At 42.5% G+C, this 27,313-nt stretch overlaps 1 protein-coding gene across 2 annotated transcripts in view; it reads left to right on the top strand.

Annotated features, from left to right (window-relative positions):
• KCNH1 (potassium voltage-gated channel subfamily H member 1) overlaps positions 1-27,313 on the top strand; it is a 335,988-nt gene that overhangs the window by 17,669 nt on the left and 291,006 nt on the right. The window contains exon 2 of one of the 2 annotated variants that reach the window (XM_077282323.1): positions 25,044-25,070. The exons of the other annotated variant lie outside the window; for it this stretch is intronic. Within the exon in view, the coding sequence (XP_077138438.1) occupies positions 25,044-25,070 (27 nt within the window). The remainder of the gene's footprint in view (positions 1-25,043; positions 25,071-27,313) is intronic. 2 annotated transcript variants of the gene reach the window in all.

Here is a 27,313-nt window from a genome sequence, read left to right on the forward strand (position 1 = left end):
TAATGACCCCACATCATGCTCCATACTGTATTATGGCCACAGTTCTCCATACTGTATAATGACATACAGGCACGCAGCTCACACACATGCAGCATCACACACACAGTATCACACATACACACGCAGCATCACAAACGCAGCTCACAAACACATGCAGCTTTGACACAAATGCATCACACATGCAGCCATCACACACACACACAGCCATCACACACACACGCAGTCATCACACACACACACGCAGCCATCACACACACACAGCCATCACACACACACGCAGTCATCACACACACACGCAGTCATCACACACACGCAGCCATCACACACACACACGCAGCCATCACACACACACACGCAGCCATCACACACACATGCAGCCATCACACACACACACACACGCAGCCATCACACACACACACGCAGCCATCACACACACACACACGCAGCCATCACACACATGCAGCCATCACACACACCCAGCCATCACACACACACACACCCAGCCATCACACACACACACACACCCAGCCATCACACACACACACTCAGCCATCACACACACACACACAGCCATCACACACACACGCAGTCATCACACACACGCAGTCATCACACACACACGCAGTCATCACACACACACACGCAGCCATCACACACACACACGCAGCCATCACACACACATGCAGCCATCACACACACACACACACACGCAGCCATCACACACACACACACACGCAGCCATCACACACACACACACGCAGCCATCACACACATGCAGCCATCACACACACCCAGCCATCACACACACCCAGCCATCACACACACACACACCCAGCCATCACACACACACACACACCCAGCCATCACACACACACACTCAGCCATCACACACACACACCCAGCCATCACACACACACACCCAGCCATCACACACACACACCCAGCCATCACACACACCCAGCCATCACACACACCAGATACCTCATACACACATGACACACACACAAATGCAGCATCACACATCTCACACACACACACACACATCACACACACACACAATCTCCTCTGTGGTGCAGGGGCGGCTGATCTGTCCATGTGCAGCTCTTCAGTTTCTCCGGCTGCTCACAGCTCTGCACTGTCCCGGCACCTCCCCCGTCTCTCCTTCTCTGCCGGGATAGCAGCTAAGGGTACTGTCACACAGTACCATTTTGATCGCTACGACGGTACGATTCGTGACGTTCTAGCGATATCGTTACGATATCGCAGTGTCTGACACGCAGCAGCGATCAGGGATCCTGCTGAGAATCGTACGTCGTAGCAGATCGTGTGGAACTTTCTTTCGTCGCTTGATCACCCGCTGACATCGCTGGATCGTTGTGTGTGACAGCGATCCAGCGATGTGTTCGCTTGTAACCAGGGTAAACATCGGGTAACTAAGCGCAGGGCCGCGCTTAGTAACCCGATGTTTACCGTGGTTACCAGCGTAAACGTAAAAAAAACAAACAGTACATACTTACATTCCGGTGTCTGTCCTCCAGCGTCTCAGCTTCTCTGCACTGTGTGAGCGTCTGCCAGCCGGAAAGCGAGCACAGTGGTGACGTCTGACGTCACCGCTGTGCTTGCCGGCTATGGCGCTTACACAGTGGAGAGAAGGAGAACGCCGGGGACAGACACCGGAATGTAAGTATGTACTGTTTGTTTTTTTTACGTTTACGCTGGTAACCACGGTAAACATCGGGTTACTAAGCGCGGCCCTGCGCTTAGTTACCCGATGTTTACCCTGGTTACCGGGGACTTCGGCATCGCTCCAGCGCCGTGATTGCAACGTGTGACCGCAGTCTACGACGCTGGAGCGATAATCATACGATCGCTGCGACGTCACGGATCGTGCCGTCGTAGCGATCAAAATGGTACTGTGTGACAGTACCCTAAGAGCAGGAGACGCCAGAGCTCTGTGCACACACCTCAGGTAGTGAGTCGTTGACCTCTCATCTTGATCGCTGCTGGCTCTCTTCCTCAGCGTGGCAGCGCCGCACACACAGGGGGCGGGGGTGGGGGCGGGGGCGGGGGAGGGATCGGTCGGGAGGAGACCCAGCATGTATAAGAAAAAAAAAACAGCCACAAACCTAATCGGGCTCTCTCTACGTCCCGGAAGTGGGCGGGGCTTCACCGGCGGCCGCAAATTCGGGATTTTAAATGCCCGAAGCGGGACAGCGGGACCCCGGTGCCAAAGCGGGACTGTCACGCTGAAATCGGGACGGTTGGGAGGTATGTATAATGGAACTAGAGCGAGTACAAAAAAGGGCAACAAAATTAATAAAGGGGATGGGGGAACTACAATACCCAGAGAGATTATGAAAATTAAGATTATTTATTCTAGAAAAAAGATGACTGAGAGGCGATCTAATAACCATGCATAAGTATATAAGGGGACAATACAAATATCTCTTCCTGGAGCGTAACGATATTGTATCTTACAGTTATTAGGTTCTTTAGGACGTAGATCTGTGGATTTATTCTGACGGAATTTAGGCTGAGCTGGATTGAAAAATGTGTTTTTTTCCGCCTTGCTAACTATGTTACTAAGGACTGGAGTTTAATTAAAGGGAACGTGACAGCAGATTCTTGCTGCCTAAGCCACGTGCAGCACGAACCTGTGACCTGATGCGCTATTGCAGCCTTGTATATTTACTATGAATCGCTGTGGTATTTCAGAGAAAATATACTTTGAGAAGCCGACCAGAGACTATGTGTCTAGTATGACTAGTCCAAGAACGGTCCCTCCTGGCTGTTACCCACTCCTCTAGACTCAGATCTCTCCCTATACACACACATAGGCAGGGACCTGTCAGTCCTGCGGATCGGGGGATGGAGAACCCACGAGGAGCCACCTCTTGAACTAGTCATCAAAAAGTTGATCCATGATCCTCGGCAGCTTTTAGAGAAAAGCATACGCGGCTGCAATAACGCAGCCGGTCACATATTCGGGAAAGCTGACTCACCAAGTTCACTTTAGAGAGACACACTTGTTTTATTATTTCTTTAATGCCCGATTTTACTGATGATAGTCATGTAGGTCCCTGTTTTTTTTTCCAACATTGTTCTTCAGGTTTTATTTTTTTGCATTCACTATACAATAAGAACGGCCTGTTGCCCTTTTTTCGTGTGTCAGTACGAGTACTGGATTTACTGGATCTGTTTTTTTATGTTTTACTCTTAAAAAAAAAATATATATATATATTTAAAGGAACATCCTGATAAAACATAATGACTGGTATGCGCACTGCTGGGCCAAAAGGGCAATGAATGACATAAGGGAGCGCCCCATCCCATCTGGCGCATGCGCACTGTATTATTTTTCCAGTTCCTTTATTAGGTTTCCCTGGGGTGTCATCTTCTGCGTTTCACCTCTATAACTAAATGCAACCATAGGATCCAGCTGATGGAATCTTACAGATTGCAGTTTATGACACCACTGTGAGCCGGAATTTACACTTCCGTACTGCTGAGTCATCAGGAAGGAATAATCCCTGAAGTCTCCGAAATGTTGGATTCCTCGTTACATAAAATGTTTGCATCAAGAGCAAAATCTCCAGCCATAAACAATAAAAGCCCCCCCTCCATTAAAAGTGCATAGAGTAAAAGCAGTTTAATGATTTGACATACTGTACCTATTTCTATAATACTCTATTAGACAATTCAGGAATTAATAAAAGGGGAAGGTCTCCAAATTTAGCTTGCCTGTATTTTACAAAGGAACGCAACACGTTATGCTGACAACATTTTGGTTTCAGCAAATATGATGTAATTCTCCATTTCTCCTGCGGAGGCGCTGTAGGAAAATTGATCATTTGCAAATAACAGATGATTGCTAAGAGTCTCAACATTAGGAATCCGATGATTAGCTCATCATTTATAGTCCATTGTAACAGGAACATCATTTTCCAAAGTGCGTGTCCTAATTGTATTGTGCCAGCTAATATATGCCTCCAAATAAAAGAATTAGAAGTATTGGAATATCTGATCTTTCAAACTTAAATGTATGTTATTGGGACAGTATGTGATATATAATCTGACATACATTTATATTCACCCCACTGGGTCAATACTCTGTAAGATCACTTATCGCTGAAATTACTGTTGCAAGTCTTGTGGATTATGTACGAGCTTACCACATCTAGAGGTGACATTTTTGCCCCTTCTTCTTTGCACGCTCGCTCTCCCTCAGTGACAGTGGATGGAGGCATCTCTTAACAGCAACCTTCAAAAATACTCAATGGGATTCAGGTCTGGACTGTGACTGGGTCGTTCACACACATGGATATGCTTTGATCTAAACCATCCAGTGTATCTCTGGCAGTATATTTAGAGTTGTTGTCCTGTTAGAAGGTGAACGTAAGCCCCCGTTTCAAGTGTTTTGAAACCTCTACAGGTTTTCTTCCAGGATTGCCATCAACTCTGACCAGCTTCCCTGTCCCTGCTGAAGAAAAAGCATCTCCACAGCACGATGCGGCCACCACCATATGTGACGGTGGGGATGGTATTTTCAGGGTAATATGCATTGTTAGTTTTCTGCCACACATAGTGTTTTACATTTAGCCTAAAAAGTTCTCATTTAGTCTAATCAGACCAGATCACCTTCTTCCACTGGCCATGTAGTGGACACAACTAGCATGTGGAATTAGGTGAGGTGACGGTTGTGGGTGCCACAGTCCAGACCTAAATCCTATTGAAAATCTATGACAAGACTTGAAAGTTGCTGTTCAGAAACACCTCCATTCAATCGCACTAAGTGAGAGTGAGTGTCCAAAGAAGAAGAGGCAAAAACTTCAGCCTCTACATGTGCAAATCTGGTAGGGCAGTAATTGCTGTGAAAGGTGGTCTTACATAGTATTGACTCAGGAGGGCTGAATACAAATGAACATCACAATATTCAGATTTATATTTTTTAATATTTTGAAAACCATGTATCATTTCCTTTACTTTATGCAAATACTGACTACTACTTTGTGTTTGTATATCACATAAAATCCCAATGAAATACATTAGTAAGTTTGTGTGTGTAACATGAAAAAATGTGGAAAAGTTCACGGGTTATGAATACTTTTCCAAGGCATTTTATCTATTTAAAACCTTGTTATCTATGTTCTATCTGTATCTTTCTCACTTTCCGTCTCATTCTCTTGATGTTGCCCGTTCTGCTTTTGCTGTTGATCTCGATACTGTTTATACCAGCACTTTTATGGTAGACACAGTACAGTATAAGTCCTCACTGCATTGATTACTTGCCGATCACTCAGACCTTGTGATGCAAGCAGATCAGAGGCGTCCATCCCCCTCTAGGTTTCAGAATAATGAAGGGTGACAATGGCAACTTCAATTGCTAGTCAAGATCGATACCAGGCTGACCTCCATGTTTAATCATGTGAGCTTCTATGCTGAGACATCGGACAAGAATCTATTAAACTGGTGCAAAAAAAAGTAGCGCAGGAGCCCACCGAAAACTGTCTGATTCCGCTTTTCTTTTATTTCGAGCATTTTGGAAGGGGTATTGATTTCTAGGTACAACTGCTGCATTTTCCACTTTACCAGTCTTGTGCGGATGTGTCAGTACTGGACTTGCAGTACATCCTATCATTTATTTTGTGTTTTACAAGATCCACATATTATCATATTTACCAGCAGTCTTGATTGTTAAAGGATCATTGCCACCAGTCAGTTCTTTGCTGTGCAATGACAATGGGCAAGAACCCCGAAACAGTGGTCTACGGATGGGGACGTGACTCTGACTGAGCTTCGATCCTTAGTTGGATTGCAAGGCTTGTTAAAGACTGGGGCTTTCAATTATAGGGTAGCCTCCAAAAGGTGAGACCAGAAAGAAGTTACTTTGCTTAACTTTTTCTCAAGGAGCTCTGCCTGGTAGTCTGTACAAGGAACCGCATTACCTCTTTTCGATCGGACCTCCTAACTTTGAGTCATTAGAAAAGTGAGCAGAGTCTGCAAGCCAGTGCTCTCAGCTCACCCAGTCCTTTATGTTTCCACACAGAATTGTTCTACCAGTGAAGCCCATTAGTGTTCCCACATAGTATAGTGGTCATTTGATGGCCCCACACACAGTATAATTCCACCACAGTACATTTCCCCCACACAGTCTTATGCTCTCCACACATAGCCCTCCATACATTATGATGCACTCATCCCCACACACAGCTCTGCTACATCTGTACACACACAGCTCTGCAACATCTACACACAGCTCTGCTACATCTACACACACAAGAATGCTACCTCCACACACAGCTTTGCTATATATACAGTACACACACAGCTCTGCTACATCTACACATCTACACACACAAAAATGCTTCCTCCACACACAGCTTTGCTATATATACAGTACACTCACAGCAATGCTACCTCTACAAACACTGAGCTTTGCTAAATCTACACACAGCTCTGAAACATCTACACACACAACTCTGCTACATCCACACACACAGCTTGCTACATCTACACAGACTTCTCTGCAACATCTGCACACACCGATCTGTTACATCTACACACACAGCTCTGGTACATATACTGACAGATCTGCAACATCTACACACACTGAATTTTACATGTAAACACACACCTCTGCTACATCTACATGCACACAGCTCTAATACATCTACACATTTGAGGACCTAGATACAGCCGAGGTCATGTTATACCATCGACCTCCCAGGACAGCAGCAATTCTGGATAGTCCCACTGGTTCGGGGACAGTTAGGAGATATGCCTAGACCAGCTCCATGAACTGACAAGCTATGCTTATGTGAAATTATTTAAATTAATCCACTCCCAAATACTGTAGGTCTGGAGTGAGGCTTAAAATGTGCTTGAATATGGGAATCAAAGATTGATAATTATGCTTTACAAGCAGCAGGCCATCAATAATTATCACATATTCCATTATGTTGTGACAGCCAAACTCCCAGGGTAATAGCCGAATAAGATAAATAATAATAATAATAATAATAATAAAGCTCCAATCCAGCTGTTTAACCCTTAAGATACTGAAGAATGTTAAGCCTCCTGGTGGAATAAAACAAAAGTTGACAAATTTGTCATAGGAGGTTGATTAGATTGAGGGATGGGGTATATTTTACTTTTCTCGATTGTACTGAAGACGAGAATATAATAAATAGCACACAATAGGGAGATTACATTATAGCTATTAACCCCTTCATGACCCAGCCTATTTTGGCCTTAATGACCTTGCCGTTTTTTGCAATTCTGACCAGTGTCCCTTTATGAGGTAATAACTCAGGAACGCTTCAACAGATCCTAGCGATTCTGAGATTGTTTTTTCGTGACATATTGGTTTCATGTTAGTGGTAAATTTAGATCGATAATTTCTGAGTTTGTGAAAAAAATGGAAATTTGGCGAAAATTTTGAAAATTTCGCAATTTTCACATTTTGAATTTTTATTCTGTTAAACCAGAGAGTTATGTGACACAAAATAGTTAATAAATAAAATTTCCCACATGTCTACTTTACATCAGCACAATTTTGGAAACAAATTTTTTTTTTGCTAGTAAGTTATGATGGTTAAAATTTGACCAGTGATTTCTCATTTTTACAACAAAATTTACAAAACCATTTTTTTTAGGGACCACCTCACATTTGAAGTCATTTTGAGGGTTCTATATGGCTGAAAATACCCAAAAGTGACACCATTCTAAAAACTGCACCCCTCAAGGTGCTCAAAACCACATTCAAGAAGTTTATTAACCCTTCAGGTGTTTCACAGCAGCAGAAGCAACATGGAAGTAAAAAATGAACATTTAACTTTTTAGTCACAAAAATGATCTTTTAGCGAAAATTTGTTTATTTTCCCAAGGGTAAAAGGAGAAACTGGACCATGAACGTTGTTGACCAATTTGTCCTGAGTACGCTGATACCTCATATGTGGGGGTAAACCACTGTTTGGGCGCACGGCAGGGCTCGGAAGGGAAGGAGCGCCATTTGACTTTTTCAATGAAAAATTGGCTCCAATCTTTAGCGGACACCATGTCGCGTTTGGAGAGCCCCCGTGTGCCTAAACATTGGAGCTCCCCCACAAGTGACCCCATTTTGGAAACTAGACCCCCCAAGGAACTTATCTAGAAGCATAGTGAGCACTTTAAACCCCCAGGTGCTTCACAAATTGTTCTGTAAAAATGAAAAAGTACTTTTTTTTCACAAAAAAATTATTTTAGCCTCAATTTTTTCATTTTCACATGGGCAACAGGATAAAATGGATCCTAAATTTTGTTGGGCAATTTCTCCTGAGTACGCCGATACCTCATATGTGGGGGTAAACCACTGTTTGGGTGCACGGCAAGGCTCGGAAGGGGAGGCATGCCATTTGACTTTTTGAATGGAAAATTAGCTCCAATCATTAGCGGACACCATGTCGCGTTTGGAGAGCCCCTGTGTGCCTAAATATTGGAGCTCCCGCACAAGTGACCCCATTTTGGAAACTAGACCTCCCAAGGAACTAATCTAGATGTGTGGTGAGCACTTTGAACCCCCAAGTGCTTCACAGAAGTTTATAACGCAGAGCCATGAAAATAAAAAATAATTTTTCTTTTCTCAAAAATGATTTTTTAGCCCACAATTTTTTATTTTTCCAAGGGTAACAGGAGAAATTGGACCCCAAAAGTTGTTGTCCAGTTTCTCCTGAGTACGCTGATACCACATATGTGGGGGTAAACCACTGTTTTGGCACACGTTGGGGTTCGGAAGGGAAGTAGTGACGTTTTGAAATGCAGACTTTGATGGAATGCTCTGCGGGCGTCAGGTTGCGTTTGCAGAGCCCCTGATGTGCCTAAACAGTAGGAACTCCCCACAAGTGACTCCACTTTGGAAACTAGACCCCCAAGGGAACTTATCTAGATGTGTGGTGAGCACTTTGAACCCCCAAGTGCTTCACAGAAGTTTATAACGCAGAGCCGTGAAAATAATAAATGTGTTTCCTTTCCTCAAAAATATTTTTTTAGCCCAGAATTTTTTATTTTTGCAAGAGTAACAGGAGAAATTGGACCCCAAAAGTTGTTGTCCAGTTTCTCCTGAGTACGCTGATACCCCATATGTGGGGGTAAACCACTGTTTGGGCATATGCCGGGGCTCGGAAGGGAAGTAGTGATGTTTTGGAATGCAGACTTTGATGGAATGGTCTGCGGGCATTATGTTACGTTTGCAGAGCCCCTGATATGCCTAAACAGTAGAAACCCCCCACAATTGACCCCATTTTGGAAACTAGACCCCCCAAGGAACTTATCTAGATGTGTGGTGAGCACGTTCAACCCCCAAGTGCTTCACAGAAGTTTACAACGCAGAGCCGTGAAAATAAAAAATCATTTTTCTTTCCTCAAAAAAGATGTTTTAGCAAGCAATTTTTTATTTTCCCAAGGGTAACAGGAGAAATTGGACCCCAACAGTTGTTGCCCAGTTTGTCCTGAGTACGCTGGTACCCCAAATGTGGGGGTAAACCACTGTTTGGGCGCACGTCGGGGCTTGGAAGGGAGGGAGCACCATTTGACTTTTTGAACGCAAGATTGGCTGGAATCAATGGTGGCGCCATGTTGCGTTTGGAGACCCTGATGTGCCTAAACAGTGGAAACCCCTCAATTCTCACTTCAACACTAACCCCAACACACCCCTAATCCTAATCCCAACTGTAGCCATAACCCTAATCACAACCCTAACCCCAACACACCCCTAACCACAACCCTAACCGCAACACACCCGTAACCCTAATTACAACCCTAACCCTAATCCTAACCCTAATCCCAACCGTAACCACAACTGTAACCCCAACACACCCCTAACCCTATCCATAACCCTAACCACAAGCCTAATCTTAACCCTATTTCCAACCCTAGCCCTAATTCCAACCCTAACTCTAATTCCAACCCTAACCCTAAGGCTATGTGCCCACGTTGCGGATTCGTGTGAGATTTTTCTGCACGATTTTTGAAAAATCTGCAGGTAAAAGGCACTGCATTTTACCTGCGGATTTACAGCAGATTTCCAGTGTTTTTTTGTGCGGATTTCACCTGCGGATTCCTATTGAGGAACAGGTGTAAAACGCTGCGGAATCCGCACAAAGAATTGACATGCTGCGGAAAATACAACGCAGCGTTTCTGCACGAAATTTTCCGCACCATGGGCACAGCGGATTTGGTTTTCCATGGGTGTACATGGTACTGTAAACCTGATGGAAAACTGCTACGAATTCGCAGCGGCCAATCCGCTGCGGATCCGCGGCCAATCCGCTGCGGATCCGCGGCCAATCCGCTGCGGATCCGCGGCCAATCCGCTGCGGATCCGCAGCCAAATCCGCACTGTGTGCACATGCCATAACCCTAACCCTACCCCTAACCCTAACCCTACCCGTAACCCTAACCCTACCCCTAACCCTAACCCTACCCCTAGTTCTAACCCTAGTTCTAACCCTAACCCTAGTGGAAAAAGAAAAAAAACATTTTCTTTATTTTATTATTGTCCCTACCTATGGGGGTGATAAAGGGGGGGGGGTTATTTATTATTTTCTTTATTTTGATCGCTGTGATAGAACCTACCACAGCGATCGAAATGTAGTTGTAATGAATCTGTCAGCCGGCAGATTCGGCGGGCGCACTGCGCATGCGCCCGCCATTTTGGAAGATGGCGGCGCCCATGGAGAAGACGCATGGACACCGGGAGCCTCGGTAAGTATAAGGGGGGGGGAGATCGGGGCACGGGGGGCGTCGGAGCACGGGGGGGGGTGACATAGGAGCACGGAGGGAGCGGACAGGAGGACGGGGGAGCGGAGCACAGGACGGAGGGGACTACGGGACAGATTGGTGGCTTGGGGGGGCGATCGGTGGGGTGGGGGGGTCACTTCAGTATTTCCAGCCATGGCCGATGATATTGCAGCATCGGCCATGGCTGGATTGTAATATTTCACCAGTTTTTTAGGTGAAATATTACAAATCGCTCTGATTGGCAGTTTCACTTTCAACAGCCAATCAGAGCGATTGTAGCCACGGGGGGGGTGAAGCCACCCCCCCCTGGGCTGAAGCACCACTCCCCCTGTCTCTGCAGATCGGGTGAGATTGGAGTTAACCCTTTCACCCGATCTGCAGGGACGCGATCATTCCATGACGCATACGCTGCGTCATAGGTCGGATTGGCACAGACTTTCATGACGCAGCGTATGCGTCAAAGGTCGGGAAGGGGTTAAATTAAGGTCCAGGACCTATAAAAGGGGTCCTCCGGGTATCCTATGGTTAGGTGATAACTTCTAGATCATTGGGGGTCCAACCGCTGGGACTTTCACCAATCACCAGAAAGGGGCACTTTTACCCCATTTCCAATGGAGCCTCAGTACACATGCTCCCTCTCTTGCAGGAGTGATGTACGTGGCCTTCTCCCTGAATCAATGTAGCAGCAGTCAAACATGCCCACTGATGTTTCATTCTAATGGGTGTTGTGAAATTGGATTTTGGGCTCCCCCGGTGGCCACTGGTGGAATTGAACTGGTGTGCATCATCCTCTCTGTTCACCTGTTTCCATCAGGATGTGGGAGTCGCTATTTAGCCTTGCTCCTCTGTCACTTCCATGCCGGTCAACATTGTAATCAGAAGCCTTTCTGTGCATGTTCCTGCTGCTAGACAACTCCCAGCTAAGTTGGACTTTAGTCCTTGTTTGTTTTTGCATTTTGTTCCAGTTCCCAGCTGTAGTTTCGTTTCTGTGTCTGGAAAGCTCTTGTGATCTGAAATTGCCACTCTGATGTTATGAGTTAATACTAGAGTCTTAAAGTAATTTCAGGATGGTGTTTTGATAGTGTTTTTAGCTGACCATGAAAGTGTCCTTTCTGTCTTCCTGCTATTTAGTAAGCGGACCTCAATTTTGCTAAACCTATTTTCATACTACGTTTGTCATTTCATCTAAAATCACCGCCAATATTTGTGGGGGCCTCTGTCTGCCTTTTGGGGAATTTTCTCTAGAGGTGAGCCAGGACTATATTTTCCTCTGCCAGGATTAGTTAGTCCTCCGGCCGGCGCTGGGCGTCTAGGGATAAAACGCAGGCTACGCTACCCGGCTACTGTTAGTTGTGCGGCAGGTTTAGTTCATGGTCAGTTTAGTTTCCATCCTTCCAAGAGCTAGTTCTATGTTTGCTGGGCTATGTTCTCTTGCCATTGAGAACCATAACAAATGGGCATATACACTGACGAGCAAAAGGGTAACAATGTTTTTCACTTTTGACTTTCAGGCTCCATATCTCCCCATCCACTACTGCTTTGAACATGAGACTACCATCATTTTTATAGACAATCATCTTGGCTATCTCATACATTGAATTTGACTTGCAACTAATTGGCAAAAGATTAGTTATGCAGATTATTGTCGTGTCACTGCATTGTTACTCTTTTGCTCCTAAAAATGTAAATTTTAATTATTTTGTTAGTATGTTGTAAATCCACCATTGACTTTCACCACTGCCTGTATCCTTCTGTGCTGTTCAGGATCAGATTCAAGCATGCTTCAATCGAAATCTGATCCCAGGTCTCTTCTACACGTTCCCAGAGTTGGTGGATACTGGTCGACTCACTTGGTTATGTATACAGCTTTGTCTTCAGCTCTATCCACAAGTGTTCGATAGGGTTAAGGTCTGGGGACTGTTGGGGCCAATCCAGCTCCTCTACTTCATTGTCATTGAACCATTTCTTCGCCAATCTCGACATATGCTTTGGGCGGTTGTTCTCCTAGAACACTAACACTATGTCGTCCTTTTCACACCCATAGTAATCGAGTGTACAATGTAACTTGTCTTGTAGGATACTCACATAGAGCTCAGCATTGAGGCCACCATCGATCCTGGTCAAGTATCCAATGCCTATGGCTGTGAACCAACCCCATATCATCAGGCTTCCTCCACCACGGAACTTGACAGTTCCTTCAATCTCTTGATCCATTAGCCCCTTTTTCCCTTTCTTCCAGACCCATTTTCACCCATCAGAGCCTGGTCTATTGACTTTCATCTCATCGCTCCAATTCATCTACTGTCCACTTTTAATACTTTTTTGCAAACTCAAGCCAACACTTCTTATGACAATATTGAAGTCGAGGCTTCTTACCTTTTTTCAGGGCACCATTCCAGACCTGTGTAATGTGCGTCACACGGTTCTTGCATGGATGTCTGTGATCTCACTATTACGAAGCATACGAGCCTCCTCCACTGCCGTGTTTGTCATGCCAGAACCGATAGACCTTGTGATGAGCTGACTTTTTGACTCCCAATATTTTGCCTGGACGTCCACCTCTTAGCTTTTGAATGGATGGGCGGACTTCATTCCGTAGTTTCCCTACTGTCATGGCGCTCACATGATGCAGTTTGTCAATTTTCTTGACCGAGAGAACGCTATCAATGAGCAGGATGATGCGGTTTCCCTTTTCTTGGGAAATCTCATTCATGGCTGCTCCTCTCTTTGAACTATTGACCTTTTGCTGCTTGAGAATCAACCTAATAACACATGGAGCTATTAGGGAATTTGAGAACAGGTTGTATTTTGTAATATACAGGAAGAAAAAGATTTTTCCACCACCAGGAGCAAAACCGTAACAATGACAAGAATCTACATAACTAATCATATGCTAAATAGTTGCAAATCAAATTTATGTATGAGATAGCCAAGATGATGGTTTATAAAATGATGGGAGTCTCACGTTCTAAGCAGTAGTGGATGGTGAGATATGGAGCTTGAAAGTCAAAAGTTCAAAACATTGTTACCCTTTGTTTGTCAGTGTAAGTCCCCCTTTTGGTTGATTGTTGTAGATCACAGTTGTCAAACTACCATCAGTTTAGAATAGGGGTGCACGACAATTTTTGGCCCAAGAGCCACATTGTCATACTGAACCAATCCCAAGGGCCACATTTTTTTTAAAGTGGTACTTAAATGAGTACATCACCAGAACTACCATCAGTACATTAATACATCACCAGAATCAAGTTTTGAGTATTCTGAGAGGATTTGTACAGTTTCAACTCCAAAAAAATCAGTGTGAATACACACTATCTTAAACTGAATTTTTGAAGCAGAAATTTGCCAAATCCTCATCGTAATTTGAATTCTCTAAGTTTTGGGGATTTTTTAAGCTTTACCATATCATGAAGCACATTATGGATTGCTACATGTGTACAAGATCAGAACCACTATCAACACATGACTGCAGTGCCAGGACCACCATCAGTACATGAATGCAACCCCAGAACCACCATCAATATATGAATAAATCACGAAAACCACCTTCAGTACATGAATGCAGCATCAGAACCTCCATCAGTACATGAATGCAGCATCAGAACCATCATCAGTACATGAATGTAGCATCAGAACCATCGGCAGTATATAAATGGAGTGCCAGAACCACTATCAGTACATGAATTCAGCACCAGAACCACTATCAGTACATGAATGCAATTTCAGAACACCACAGTATATAGATATAGAGCAGTGGGGAGAGGTTTCTGCTGCAGCATCTACTCTTCTTGTGATAGACACAGAGCAGAGGAGACATAGACAAATGAATGGCTCTTGGGAGATGCAGTATATAGGTTTTTTTTTAATATAATGTATCTCTTGCAATATGAAGCAGAACATGGTCAATGAAGAGAAGGATATTATGGGGGTTAGTATTTTTACATTAGTCATTGCCATTTTAAGTGGTAAACCTCCCCCACCTTGCGCCATATATAGTAGCACAATAATGGGTGCACGCTGACTCGCTAATGTATATTGCTGTCACGGTACAATTCCTCCAGCTTTAATTCTGAGCCATCTCATAATCACCTGCAAAGAAAACCAAGGCTGAACATAAACGACAAAGCTGACACTTTCGAGGGTTCCATCTTTTTTCATGTAAAATATTTCACTGCGACTTTTAACTTCGTCGCTATAAAAGACTGGAGATTTGCCAACAGGGCTCTGCTGTCTAATGATATTTTTAGATAAGAGGGTCTGTAGTATTCTCAGCACCGCAGCCGCTCACAAGACGTTCAGTGCAGGATAAAGAACAGCGTTTGACACAGATCGGGAGAACGCAGCATTGTTCGCTCTGCCATTGCCTCACGCTGCGGAGGTAGACAGTTTGGGGAGAGTGACAAGGTGTTCATGCGACGTCTAGTTAATTAGAAGTTTAGGATGAGAGATGAGCGACAACATTTGCTGTGCCTATTTCTTTTTGTAATTGAATTGTATCCAGCAGAACACAAATTGAAATATTTTTGTGCTTTGTTTTCCCTGATCGTTCAATTCAACTTATTACAGACAGTTTTGGAATTACCTTTTGTCAAGTATTTGGGGGCGTCAGTGGTATAAGTCTAGGGGGGACCTAAAAAGTCTTCTCGTTATAAGAGACCAAGACTACAAATGACAGATGATAGTTGCAGATTTTGTATTAAAAGGTTATTCCCATTGTCATAAACTGATTATTTTTTGGATAGGGCTTATAAATACAAGCAATTTTGCAATTTACTGTTTGTTAAAAATTTCATCCGTTTTTAAGCTATCAACACTTTTTTGTTTGTTTACAGCTGGTTGCCTTGAAGACCGACCACCGCTGCTAGACAGCAGAACGTGATCAGTGCTTACAAGCTCTTTTCTACAGATCGAGTAAGCACAGTTTTGAAGCTAGCCAGGATCGCTGGAGAGCGCAGTTACCCCCTAAGGGCTCATACTTACCTGCAAGAAACGCGGATGAGTCTCACACATCAATACCCGATGCTGCACCCGGCATTCAGGAGCTGAGCGTGAGGCTGAATGTATTGCTATGCGGCCGCACGCTCCGATCTGAGTGCCGGGTGCAGCGCCGGGTATTGACTTGCGAGACTCATCCGAGTTTCTCGCAGGTAAATATGAGTCCTTAGGGGGTAACTGCGCTCTCCAGCGATCCTGGCTAGCTTCAAAACTGTGCTTAATCGATCTGTAGAAAAGAGCTTGTAAGCACTGATCAAGTTCTGCTGTCTAGCAGCGGTGGTCGGTCTCCAAGTCAACCAGCTGTAAACAAACAAAAAGTGTTGATATCTCAAGAACTGCTGAAATTTTTCTCGCAGGTGAGTATGAGCCCTCATCCAGGACAGCTTCAGCTCAGTGCTTACAAGCTAGGCAGCAACGGTGGTCGGTCTCCTAGGCAACTAGCTGTGAGCAAACGAAAAGTGTCAATATCTCAAAAACGGCTGCAAAAGATAATCAGCAGTAAATTGCCAAAGTGCTTATTGTTAAAAGCTCTATCTGACAAAATCAATATATGAAGATGGGAGTAACCCTTTGAGGCCTGTAAGCTTTAAGTTACTCATTGACAATATGATGGAGCCACGTTTTTTTTTCCCTCTAGCAAAATGGCGCCTGCACAGTAGCATCAATTAGAACACGACAGATGCTACTGCACAGGCGCCATTTTGATGAAAATAATTGTTTTTTTCTCACCACCAAACTATATGACTAAATAATAAATGCATATAGGCATATTATCTATTGTATCATGCTACAGCGCAAGCACCGCCGCCTGTGTGATGAATGCTAATTTTTGTTTTCTGCACAATATTCTATGCAGTATGTAGAATAGGGGGCAGGTCAGTGAGGGAGCAGTGACTTGTCAGAAGCCCATACACATGAATACCTAATTGGAGCACCACCATGAAGCCCCGCCCACAGACCCTCCCAATCCCTGTCCACAGCCCCGCCCACAGACTGCCCGAGCCCCGCCCACAGACTGCCGGATCCCCGCCCACAGGACACCCCTGAGCACGAGCATATCATTAACTCAAAACTGAAAATAAAGATTAAACAACAACCACAAGACAGATTTCATCACCAGGTATGTTTGTAATCAGTATAACTGCACCAACCTGACACTGTCTGTAGTTACTGAGCACAATCCTGCTGACAGGTTCCCTTTAAGGCTTTCTGAGTTTTTGAACAGCAAAAAGTTTTGTCTTCTGTGAAATGAGAGAATGTTTTTTTTTTTTTTTGCTAATCCATCCACAACAAATCTGAGCCTTGTATTTGATTAGTACAAAAGATTAACCGCTGCGGCTGAAATGTCACCGAAAGCCGATGTGACGAGCGCCCACTGCTATCAGCGTGGTTCTGCCTTTTGTATTTTCTTTCGGTATTTCCAAATCTGTTACAAATGTCACAAATATAAACATTTTTTATTCTTAGATGTTAAGAAATATCCATTGGATGTGATTATCCCAATCCTGCATTTATTTACCCGGTCTAGCCCGTCCTCGCTCAGATAGAAAGGATATATGGTCCCCAGCAGAGGGCGCTGCGCAGGGACCTCACTCCACTGCTGTTACACCTGCACGTTTCAGTGCTTTTCTTTTTTCTGCTGGTTTCTATTTTCTCTCTCCATGATTATTTGTGGGCGGGATCTTCCTACTGTGCTGTCCAATCATATGTCTCCTTCTGTTTCTCCTCCCCTCTCATGAGGCAGAGATGCTGCAGCTGCATCTCCCTCTTCCCCCTCCATTTAGTGATTTATTTACTGCTGGATTCTAGAGGTATTTTGTAGAAATTAAGGAGATTTATGGACATTTACAGAGAACCGGCAGGCAAGAAAGTCAAATTTAGAAAGAAAATGTCTCCTCCCCTTTCTTAACATTTAAAGGGTACAGCTTTGAAATTTTCCTCTTATTAAATCCCTTTCAATTCTTAAAGGGGCTGTGCAGCCTTAGACTACAAGTTTGCAGTCACTCACATCACACACACTCCCACTGTGGGGAATCTCTAGCGCAGGGAATGACAGGTGTGTGACCGCAAGTATGTGATTTGCATACCTGTGATCACATGCCGACTAGACGGGTGTGGCCTCCCTTGCATTGACAGTCTAGTTGGATTGTGGCCAGAAGTATGCAAATCACATACTTGTGGACACATGACCGCTTGCTGCTTTCACCGAACAATCCTCACAGCACACATAGATTGACTGCAGACATGTAGCCTAAGGCCGGACAACCCCTTTAAGAACAGAGGGATTTTTAATTTTAAGCAGTGTCTCATTGTCCAAGTTACCAGCCACTTCTGCAGTCCATGTCAGAGGTGGCTGATCTTCTAGACAAAGAGCAAGGTGGCTGGTCTTCTAGGCAAGGAGCCCGTTCTTGCCAAACCTTTGCCCAAGAGCTTGTAAGCGATGTTCTGAATTTGGCCGAGTCACTGGATCTGGCTTTACAACATCACTTACATGCTCTAAGGTGAAAGGTTGGCAGGCATGTGCTTCTTGCCTAGGAGATCAGCCATCTCCGATAGACTACCGAAGTGACCGGTAACTTAGGCAGCGAGACACATTTTGCATTGTTTATTTTCTATAGCTTCTGGTGTCTGCGGAATGAGTTAACTAAGAATCCGTCAGTGAGCTCATGCTAACAGTCCAATGGGGGAGTTTTCTTCTCTTTTATCTGACTTTTTCTGAGCTCCTCTTGGATGATTGACCATCACAGACCACATCAAAGTTGACTGTGCAGCAAAACAAAGAGCCTGTAAAAGCCAGGGGGGTGAAATGTTTTTTAATGAAACCCAATTAAAAAAAAATATTTTTAGCTCTAAAGTTATGTATTTGATATACATAAAAAATCTAAATAAAAAATTATCCAAATGTTGCCAAGCTCTTTACTTCGTGTTGAGTATGTGTCACTGTGGTGTGTTTTTTTTTGTTGGTTGGGAGAATATAGCTCCTTAATTCTCAAGATCAGAGAGGGTCTTGGCAGATGGAACCCCATGCTTATAAAATGGTCATAGCAAGATGCGATCACTTTAAGAGCTAGGAAGATCCCTTTAAGGGGTTTGTAACTCCTCTTCATTGGGACATCTTAGACCGGATTGCCGAATTATTTTCTTTGACAGGAGTTATATAAAAAATAGGTAAACTGTCTTTTTGTTCCAGAAACAGCGCCACCTTTGTCCATGGGATGTATCTGGTACTGCAGCAAAATAAAACTTAAAAAAATGAAAAAAAAAATTAGAATCCTATGAAAGATAGGATTAACTCCTTCCCGACGGGGCCAAGTTTCATTTTTGCCTTCCCGTTTTTTACTCCCCGAGCCATAACTTTTTTATTTTTCTGTCCACATAGACATATGGGGGCTTGTTTCTTGCGAGATGAGTTGTAATTTTGAATGACACCATTCGATTTAGCACATAATGTACTGGAAAACGGGAAAAAAATTCCAAGTGTGGTGAAAATGTGAAAAAACACAATTATGACATTGTTTTTTGAGAATTCTTTTTACGGTGTTCATTTTGTGGTAACAATTACCTTGCAATATGATTGTCCTCATAAGTACGATTACAGTGATGCAAAACATGTCCATTTTTTTTTCTTATTTTAGCGGTGAAAAAAAAATCCGAAAATAATAAATAATAATTTTGGGTTGTGTCGCCATTTTCTGAGACCCATAACGTTTTCATTTTTCTGTCAATGGAGCTGTGTGTTGGTTTTTGTTTTGACCAGTGGCATCACTTTTACCCCTGAAGAAGCCAGAGTGGTGGCCATACGCATGGGGTCTTTTCCTCATCTTATCTTTTTTGCCTGATCCCACAGGTTCTCTTATCATTAGCTTCTTCATACTTACCTATTCATCCCCTTTGTTGGTCACTCTTAGGCCGGCGTCACACTGGTGAGTTTTACGGACGTATGAGCGCAGAAAATACATCTGTAAAATGATTCCCTATGTCCCAGCTCCTATCAGCCGTATTTTACTGATCCGTATTATACGGTCCTCTACGGCCGTACAAAATCGCAGCATGCTGCGTTTGTCAGCGTATTGCGCAAATAAATCGCCAATGAAAGTCTATGGGGGCGAGAAAAATACGGATTCCACACAGACCAGCAGTGTGACTTGCGAGAAATACGCAGCGGTGTTAGTGAAAAGTCGGTAATTCAATTGCCGGCTTTTCATTTCTCCTGCCTAAACTCGACAGGATATGAGACATGGTTTACATATATTAAACCATCTCATATCCCCCTTTTTTTTGCATATTCCACACTACTAATGTTAGTAGTGTGTATGTGCAAAATTTGGGCGCTGTAGCTGCGAAAATAAAGGGTTAAATTGCTGAAAAAATTGGCGTGGGCTCCCGCGCAATTTTCTCCGCCAGAGTGGTAAAGCCAGTGACTGAGGGCAGATATTAATAGCCAGGAGAGGGTCCATGGTTATTGGCCCCCCCCTGGCTACAAACATCTGCCCCCAGCCACCCCAGAAAAGGCACCTCTGGAAGATGCGCCTATTCTGGCACTTGGCCACTCTCTTCCCACTCCCGTGTAGCGGTGGGATATGGGGTAATGAAGGGTTAATGCCACCTTGCTATTGTAAGGTGACATTAAGCCAGATTAATAATGGAGAGGCGTCAATTATGACACCTATCCATTATTAATCCAATTGTATGAAAGGGTTAAAAAACACACACACACATGATTAAAAAGTATTTTAATGAAATAAACACACAGGTTGTTTTAGTATTTTATTGCTCTCTCAATCCAGCTGAACACCCTCGCTTGGCAAAATAATAAACCCACAATATACATACCTTCTGATGACCTGTCATGTCCCACGAGGTAATCCATCTGAAGGGGTTAACTCAATTTACAGGCAGGAGCTGCGCTAAAGCACTCGCTCGTGCCTGTAACCCCCGGGGAATGAATGAAAGCTGAGTGATCTGTACTTACATTGAGTTGCGGTGAGGCGCCCTCTGGTGGATGAACTCATATGAACTCGAGCGTGGGAACTTTTCCAAGGCTACAGTTCATGAGTTCATCCACCAGAGGGCGCCTCACCGCAACTCAATGTAAGTACAGATCACTCAGCTTTCATTCATTCCCCGGGGGTTACAGGCACGAGCGAGTGCTTTAGCGCAGCTCTTGCCTGTAAATTGAGTTAACCCCTTCAGATGGATTACCTCGTGGGACGTGACAGGTCATCTGAGGGTATGTATATTGTGGGTTTATTATTTTGCCAAGCGAGGGTGTTCAGCTGGATTGAGAGAGCAATAAAATATTAAAACAACCTGTGTGTTTATTTCATTAAAATACTTTTAAATAATGTGTGTGTGTTATTTAACTATTTCATACAATTGGATTAATAATGGATAGGTGTCATAATTGACGCCTCTCCATTATTAATCTGGCTTAATGTCACCTTACAATAGCAAGGTGGCATTAACCCTTCATTACCCCATATCCCACCGCTACAGGGAGTGGGAAGAGAGTGGCCAAGTGCCAGAATAGGCTCATCTTCCAGATGTGCCTTTTCTGGGGTGGCTGGGGGCAGATGTTTTTAGCCACGGGGGGGCCAATAACCGTGGACCCTCTCCTGGCTATTAATATCTGTCCTCAGTCACTGGCTTTACCACTCTGGCGGAGAAAATTGCTCGGGAGCCCACGCCAATTTTTTCCGCCATTTAACCCTTTATTTTAGCAGCTACAGCGCCCAAATTTTGCACATACACACTACTAACATTAGTAGTGTGGAATATGCAAAAAAAGGGGATATGAGATGGTTTACTGTATGTAAACCATGTCTCATATCCTGTGGGGTTTGTGAAGGAGAAATGAAAAGCCGGCAATTGAATTACCGGCTTTTAACATATATCGCGCTGAATTAAATATAAACACAGAATATATATATGTGTCTCAATGACATATATATATATACTGGATATATGTTTTCTCGAACATTTGAGCACATAAATCCATTAGATGTCGGTTTTGCAAGCCTGCGCGAAAATATCGCAGTACGGATGCCATACGGATTACATGCCATGCGCAAAATACGCTGACACACCCTGCCTACGGATCACTATTTTGGGAACATTTCTCCGTATTACAGCCGTAAAAAACGGACCGTATTGTCTTACGCTGAGTGTGACGCCGGCCTTATGATCACTTGTACTATCCAGGGTTCATGGTTGTTCATGTGTATTATTTTTCATATCACTTCAAGTTTATTCACAGTTTAGATATACTTTTGGTTTCAACTTGTTATTAATTTGGGGCATTTTTGATATTTTATGATATTTCATAACATTTACATTATTTTATCAAAATCTTTTATAGTCGAGATATTTTCTTTTGCCATCTTTTATAGATATGATTGCAAATCTATAAGAAATCTCATAATTAACGAAGAGTTTGCAATCTAACAAGTTACCTTTACATGACTCCTATGCAGCTGACCCCCTCATTTGGAAACAGGTAATTAAGGAAAATCCTAACGACTAGCAGATCTGAGGCCAATGTTAGCTTGAATGCACAATGCATTGCAGAGAAGGGCAGATTTACAACCGGTAGATAAGAGCCCCAGCTAAAAAGAAAACGTAAAATCTTTTAACTACCTTATAGAAATTACGAAGTGCGATTTTATGAACTGTGCCGATATAATAGATAGGTCAGTCATATTTTTTGGAAAAGTGATGAAATGGTGAAGTATCGTTTTGCATCGCTGTGCGATTCCCGGGGTTCTGCCAAATGTATCAGCCAGTAAATGCCAAATATCTATATCATGTCTCCTACCTATGAACAGATAAAATTTTAATAGGAAAGATGATGGTAATATCTCCATCCTGGGACCTCCAGGGGCGTAAAAGTTGGGAATCTCATAATTTTCTAAGACTAAGACACATCCCATAATTCTTTGAAGTCCACCCTTGTTTTGAGTCACCAGATGGGAGGTATCTGAGTGTAACTTTTGTTAATAAAAAGCCAATACCAATTATCATCCTCGTTCAATGCCAGGAAGATACATTGCTGTGTAGGATTGATCCATGTTTCACTGAGGTTCTTCCCTCTATAAATCGGAACTATTTTCATGACATCAAGTTTAGTCATTTTCTTTTGTTATTCCTTCTTATTTTATGCTATTGTATATATTGAATTGCTTGTTCCTATTTCGTATCATCTTTGTATATTTTTTATAAACACTTTCTTTCTGGATGAAATATATAAATTTAATGGCTCTGTTCCTCTTGCTCTGTAAACCGCACCCCTAAAGCCATACACTACCTGTAACGGGTGTCCAATTGGCCTGTATAAACGATTGGTGGTGGCAGCTGGTAGTTCTTTTTTCTACTGCAAAGCTGGCAGTGACCGTATGGGGGTACCTGTATATGCCATACTTTGGAATCAGAGGTGTATATACCATACACTCAATGTTCTCCAATAACCGGTCTAGTAGTGGAAGCAGCCATGGCCTCGTCCAACACTCGTCAGACTATTGCGTAATTGCCCTGACGATTGAAGACAGTGACAAAGTGGTAACAGTGGTGGGAGTTGTGTGACCCTCTGGCTGACTGTGTATCCTTGACATCATCTTATTATTATTTTGGGGTATTTTGATATTTCATGTTGTGTTCAGTTCCTTGATCGTTATTGTATCTGGTTTTAGAAGCTTCTACCCTTGAATTGTGTATCCTGTGCAGATAAGCATAGGTGGTATTCTTATCCCAGATGCACCTCATTCATGTATACATAGCCTATTGGCTTTTTAAATGTTTTTATATTGTCGTGTTTTTTTGTGCCTCCTTCATGCTATTTGTAATAACTTTTTTTTGTGGTGACCCCAATGCATTTGCATTCTTCTTTTACGTGATGTTTGTACTTTTCTAAGTATATGCCTGGCTTTTCCTGATTTATTTGGTAGTGCCCTCAGTTATCTCTTTCTGCAAGCAATGCTTTTGCTTGGTGCAGTGCGGTGACTGCCTGACCGATGCTTCTTATTCACAGTGCAGCAAGCAAGATAAGTGTGTCATCGCCTGCTGCGCTCTGCATAGGCAGCGACCAAAATGACAAAGCTCATTATAACAGTATAATGCTGTGAGCTTTGTTATCTGGGTCGCTGGGTCAATCTCATCTGCATAAGTAGCCACTGAGATGTCAGAATATGAGCAGCTATTGAAGGAAGACAGTATTGAATCTTATGCAGTGCAGATGGATCAATATGATCTTCAGTCATTACGGAGAGCTACTTTTATGGTTTTGCATTATTTTCTAACCCTAGCTTGTATTAGGACTAGGGATTGGGTTAGGGTTTGGCTTAAAATTATGGTTAAGCATTGGTTTAGGGCTAGGGTTACGTGAAGGGTTAGGGATAGAGTAATATAATTGTTACATATAGAAATTTAATTTAATTCAAATTACAACATGTGCTTGGGGGATTAAGGGGTTCAGTACTGGACCGCTGGAAGAGGACAGGTGCGAAATACATATCTTGCCCTGGATGCTGGCAACCTACACTACGCCACTGTTGAGGGTGGTGGTCCTGTCAAAAAAGTGGGTCAATGTACGTAGCGTATAAAGGCATTGAAAAGTCATCATGGGTAAATCTGATGTAGATCAGGGATGGTCTGTTTAGAGAACTGATGTTTTCGGGGGAGGGTTACTACTACGTGGCCCATATCTTGTGGTTCCAGAGGTTTTGACGCTGCGCAGAATAACATGGAACACAGTGATATGTGTTTGACCAGTAACGTAAGTAAAGTTTCTGCTTTCTCCTGTGTTAGTGATACAGATGTAGCAGCCGCTAATATGACCGCTCTGTTAATAGTGTAGCCCCCCATGGCACCCTATGTTGGCGAATGGCGACCAGTGGCGTAACTAGAAGCTCGTGGCCTCAATCCAAAGTCTCCAACAGAGTCCCCATCTATCTTTAATAGTATTGGTCTTCCCATATAGGCTAGAGAAAGCTTTTGGGCCCCTTTCGTCTCCAGGGCCCGGGTACGACCGCAGCCTCTGTACCCGCCATAGTTGTGCCCTTGTTGGCGTCTGCTACATCTACATTCCTTCTGATTTCCATTGCACTTTGGTAGTATAGTAGTAGCAGTATTATATCATCATGGCAGGTCCTATTTTTTTTTTGTAAGACTCAAGTTGTAATCATTTTTTTAAATTTTTATGTAATTAATTGATCATTCATTATAATTATCAGTTTATCATTAATTGCATTTAACTTGTTTTCTTCTTCTTTAACTTTCAGTCTGGACATTATCTCATAGACAGACAGGTACAACGGTGCTGCATATATAAATATAATGTATTCCATTAAAGCTTACTCCCCAATCCATCCCTGGTGCCATATATATATATATTTATATACGTTCTGTACCAATGTCTGTTAATTTACAAACTTCCATGCCGCAGATATCGGTGACGTTCACATCAATCTCATATGTCGAGGCTTCTGCCTTCCGCTCTGTATGTTCCCTGCTAGGACAAGTTCCTGTAAAATAACAGATTTTGGCCTAGAACTAGAGTCTAATGTGTGTAGAATCCATACCTCTCTCTGTATGTCCCAACCAAACATCTATGTAACGTGTAGTTAATGAGTGCAGTCTATTCAACAGCAGATCTAACCAAGTCAGGGCTGAACATGGGATATGGTTTATCCATATGGATCCATAATCTCTCAGAATATCAATTACAGTACATCGGCACGTCCGATTTTTAATATCTGGCTTTCAGGTCCAAAATTTTGGGAGAGAGGGGGTTAATTCCTTAACATATCTTTATAGCGCTCAGAGCTCCAAATTCCCTGCATAGCCCTAAATGATGTAATACTGGGAGCCTCCACTAGGGGAAAGGTCGTTAATATTGGATTGGTGGTGACCAGCTCCCAAAAGCCCCACCATCAGCTGATTAAAGGGGCTGCATCATACAGGATGTGGCACAGCGCCGTACATTGTATAGTGGCTATGAGCGGTACTGCAAGCACTTTCCCATATGAAGAAATGGGAGAAAACTTGCAGTACCATTCATGGCCACTATTCAATGTGTGTAGCTTCTCGTGCACCACCGTCCCTTTAATCAGTAGGTCGCTAGCTGTGCATAAAGTAAGACATCACCAATGTGATATTATTGACATTTCCTAAGGATAAAATATCAGATGGCTCTACCATAGATAAAGGGTAACCACCAAGCTTGAGTTGAGGTCTCTGCTGAATAGGTTCACTTATGCTTCCATGATGTATGTGTTTTACAGGTGCCCCAGTCCTACTAATTCTATGGTTATGTTTGTACACGTGTATTCCTGTTTCCATGTATAGACTCTGTGATGCATGTGTGGCTTTGACAATATATGTTTATGAAAAATTAAGAACTTTGGAGGTCGTTAGGGCTTCCTCCAAGGTATGGTGGTATCAAGTATTTGCTAAGATACAGTAAATCTAAAAAAAAATGTATAAAACTTACACAAAGTATATGTTTATTTGTATTGGATGTTATTTGTGCTCAAATCGAAAAAATCATTAGAATATTGAGGTAAGGTTAAACCCCAAGTGAAGGAAGCTATGGACGACATATTACTACTCCACAAAGCCTCAAATATTCCAAAAACATAGATAAATAGAAAGATTTGAGTTAGACAAATAAATAGTGACATATCTAGAAATATGTGAAATAGGTAGAGAAATAGAAACATAAAGAAAAAGATAGATAGATAATAGATTGATAGATAGATAGATAGATAGAAAAATGAATAGAAAGATAAAGAAATATAAATATATAGATAAATAGAGAAATATAAACAGATAGATACATAATAGATAGAGAAAAGATAGATGATAGATAGATAGAAAGATAGGAGATAGATAGATAATAGATAGATAGGACATAGATGATAGATAATAGATAGATGATAGATAATAGAGAAAAGATAGATAGATAATAGATATATGATAGATAGATGATAGCTAATAAATAGATATAGATATATGATTCATAATAGATAGATAATAGATAGATAGATAGATAGATAATAGATGATAGATAATAGATAGATACGGTAGATAGATAATAGATATATGATAGATAGATAATAGATAGAAAATAGATAGATAGAGACATACCGTAGATAGATAATAGATGATAGATAATAGATAGATACGGTAGATAGATAATAGATATATGATAGATAGATAATAGATAGAAAATAGATAGATAGAGACATACCGTAGATAGATAATAGATGATAGATAATAGATAGATACGGTAGATAGATAATAGATATATGATAGATAGATAATAGATAGAAAATAGATATATGATAGATAATAGAAAGATATAGATATATGATGCATAATAGATAGATAGATAGATAGATAGCATCATATATGAAACTCGCCTGTAATTCCCCTGTATGTACAGATATAGGACAATTATTTCTTGATGTCGATTTTCTCTCTCTTGATTACATTTCTTCTATTATACAATTTATCTTATTGAAATCTCGTCTTTCACATTTTATTGTAT

Source organism: Ranitomeya variabilis, chromosome 2 (genome assembly GCF_051348905.1).
Source record: "Ranitomeya variabilis isolate aRanVar5 chromosome 2, aRanVar5.hap1, whole genome shotgun sequence".
NCBI lineage: Eukaryota > Metazoa > Chordata > Amphibia > Anura > Dendrobatidae > Ranitomeya > Ranitomeya variabilis.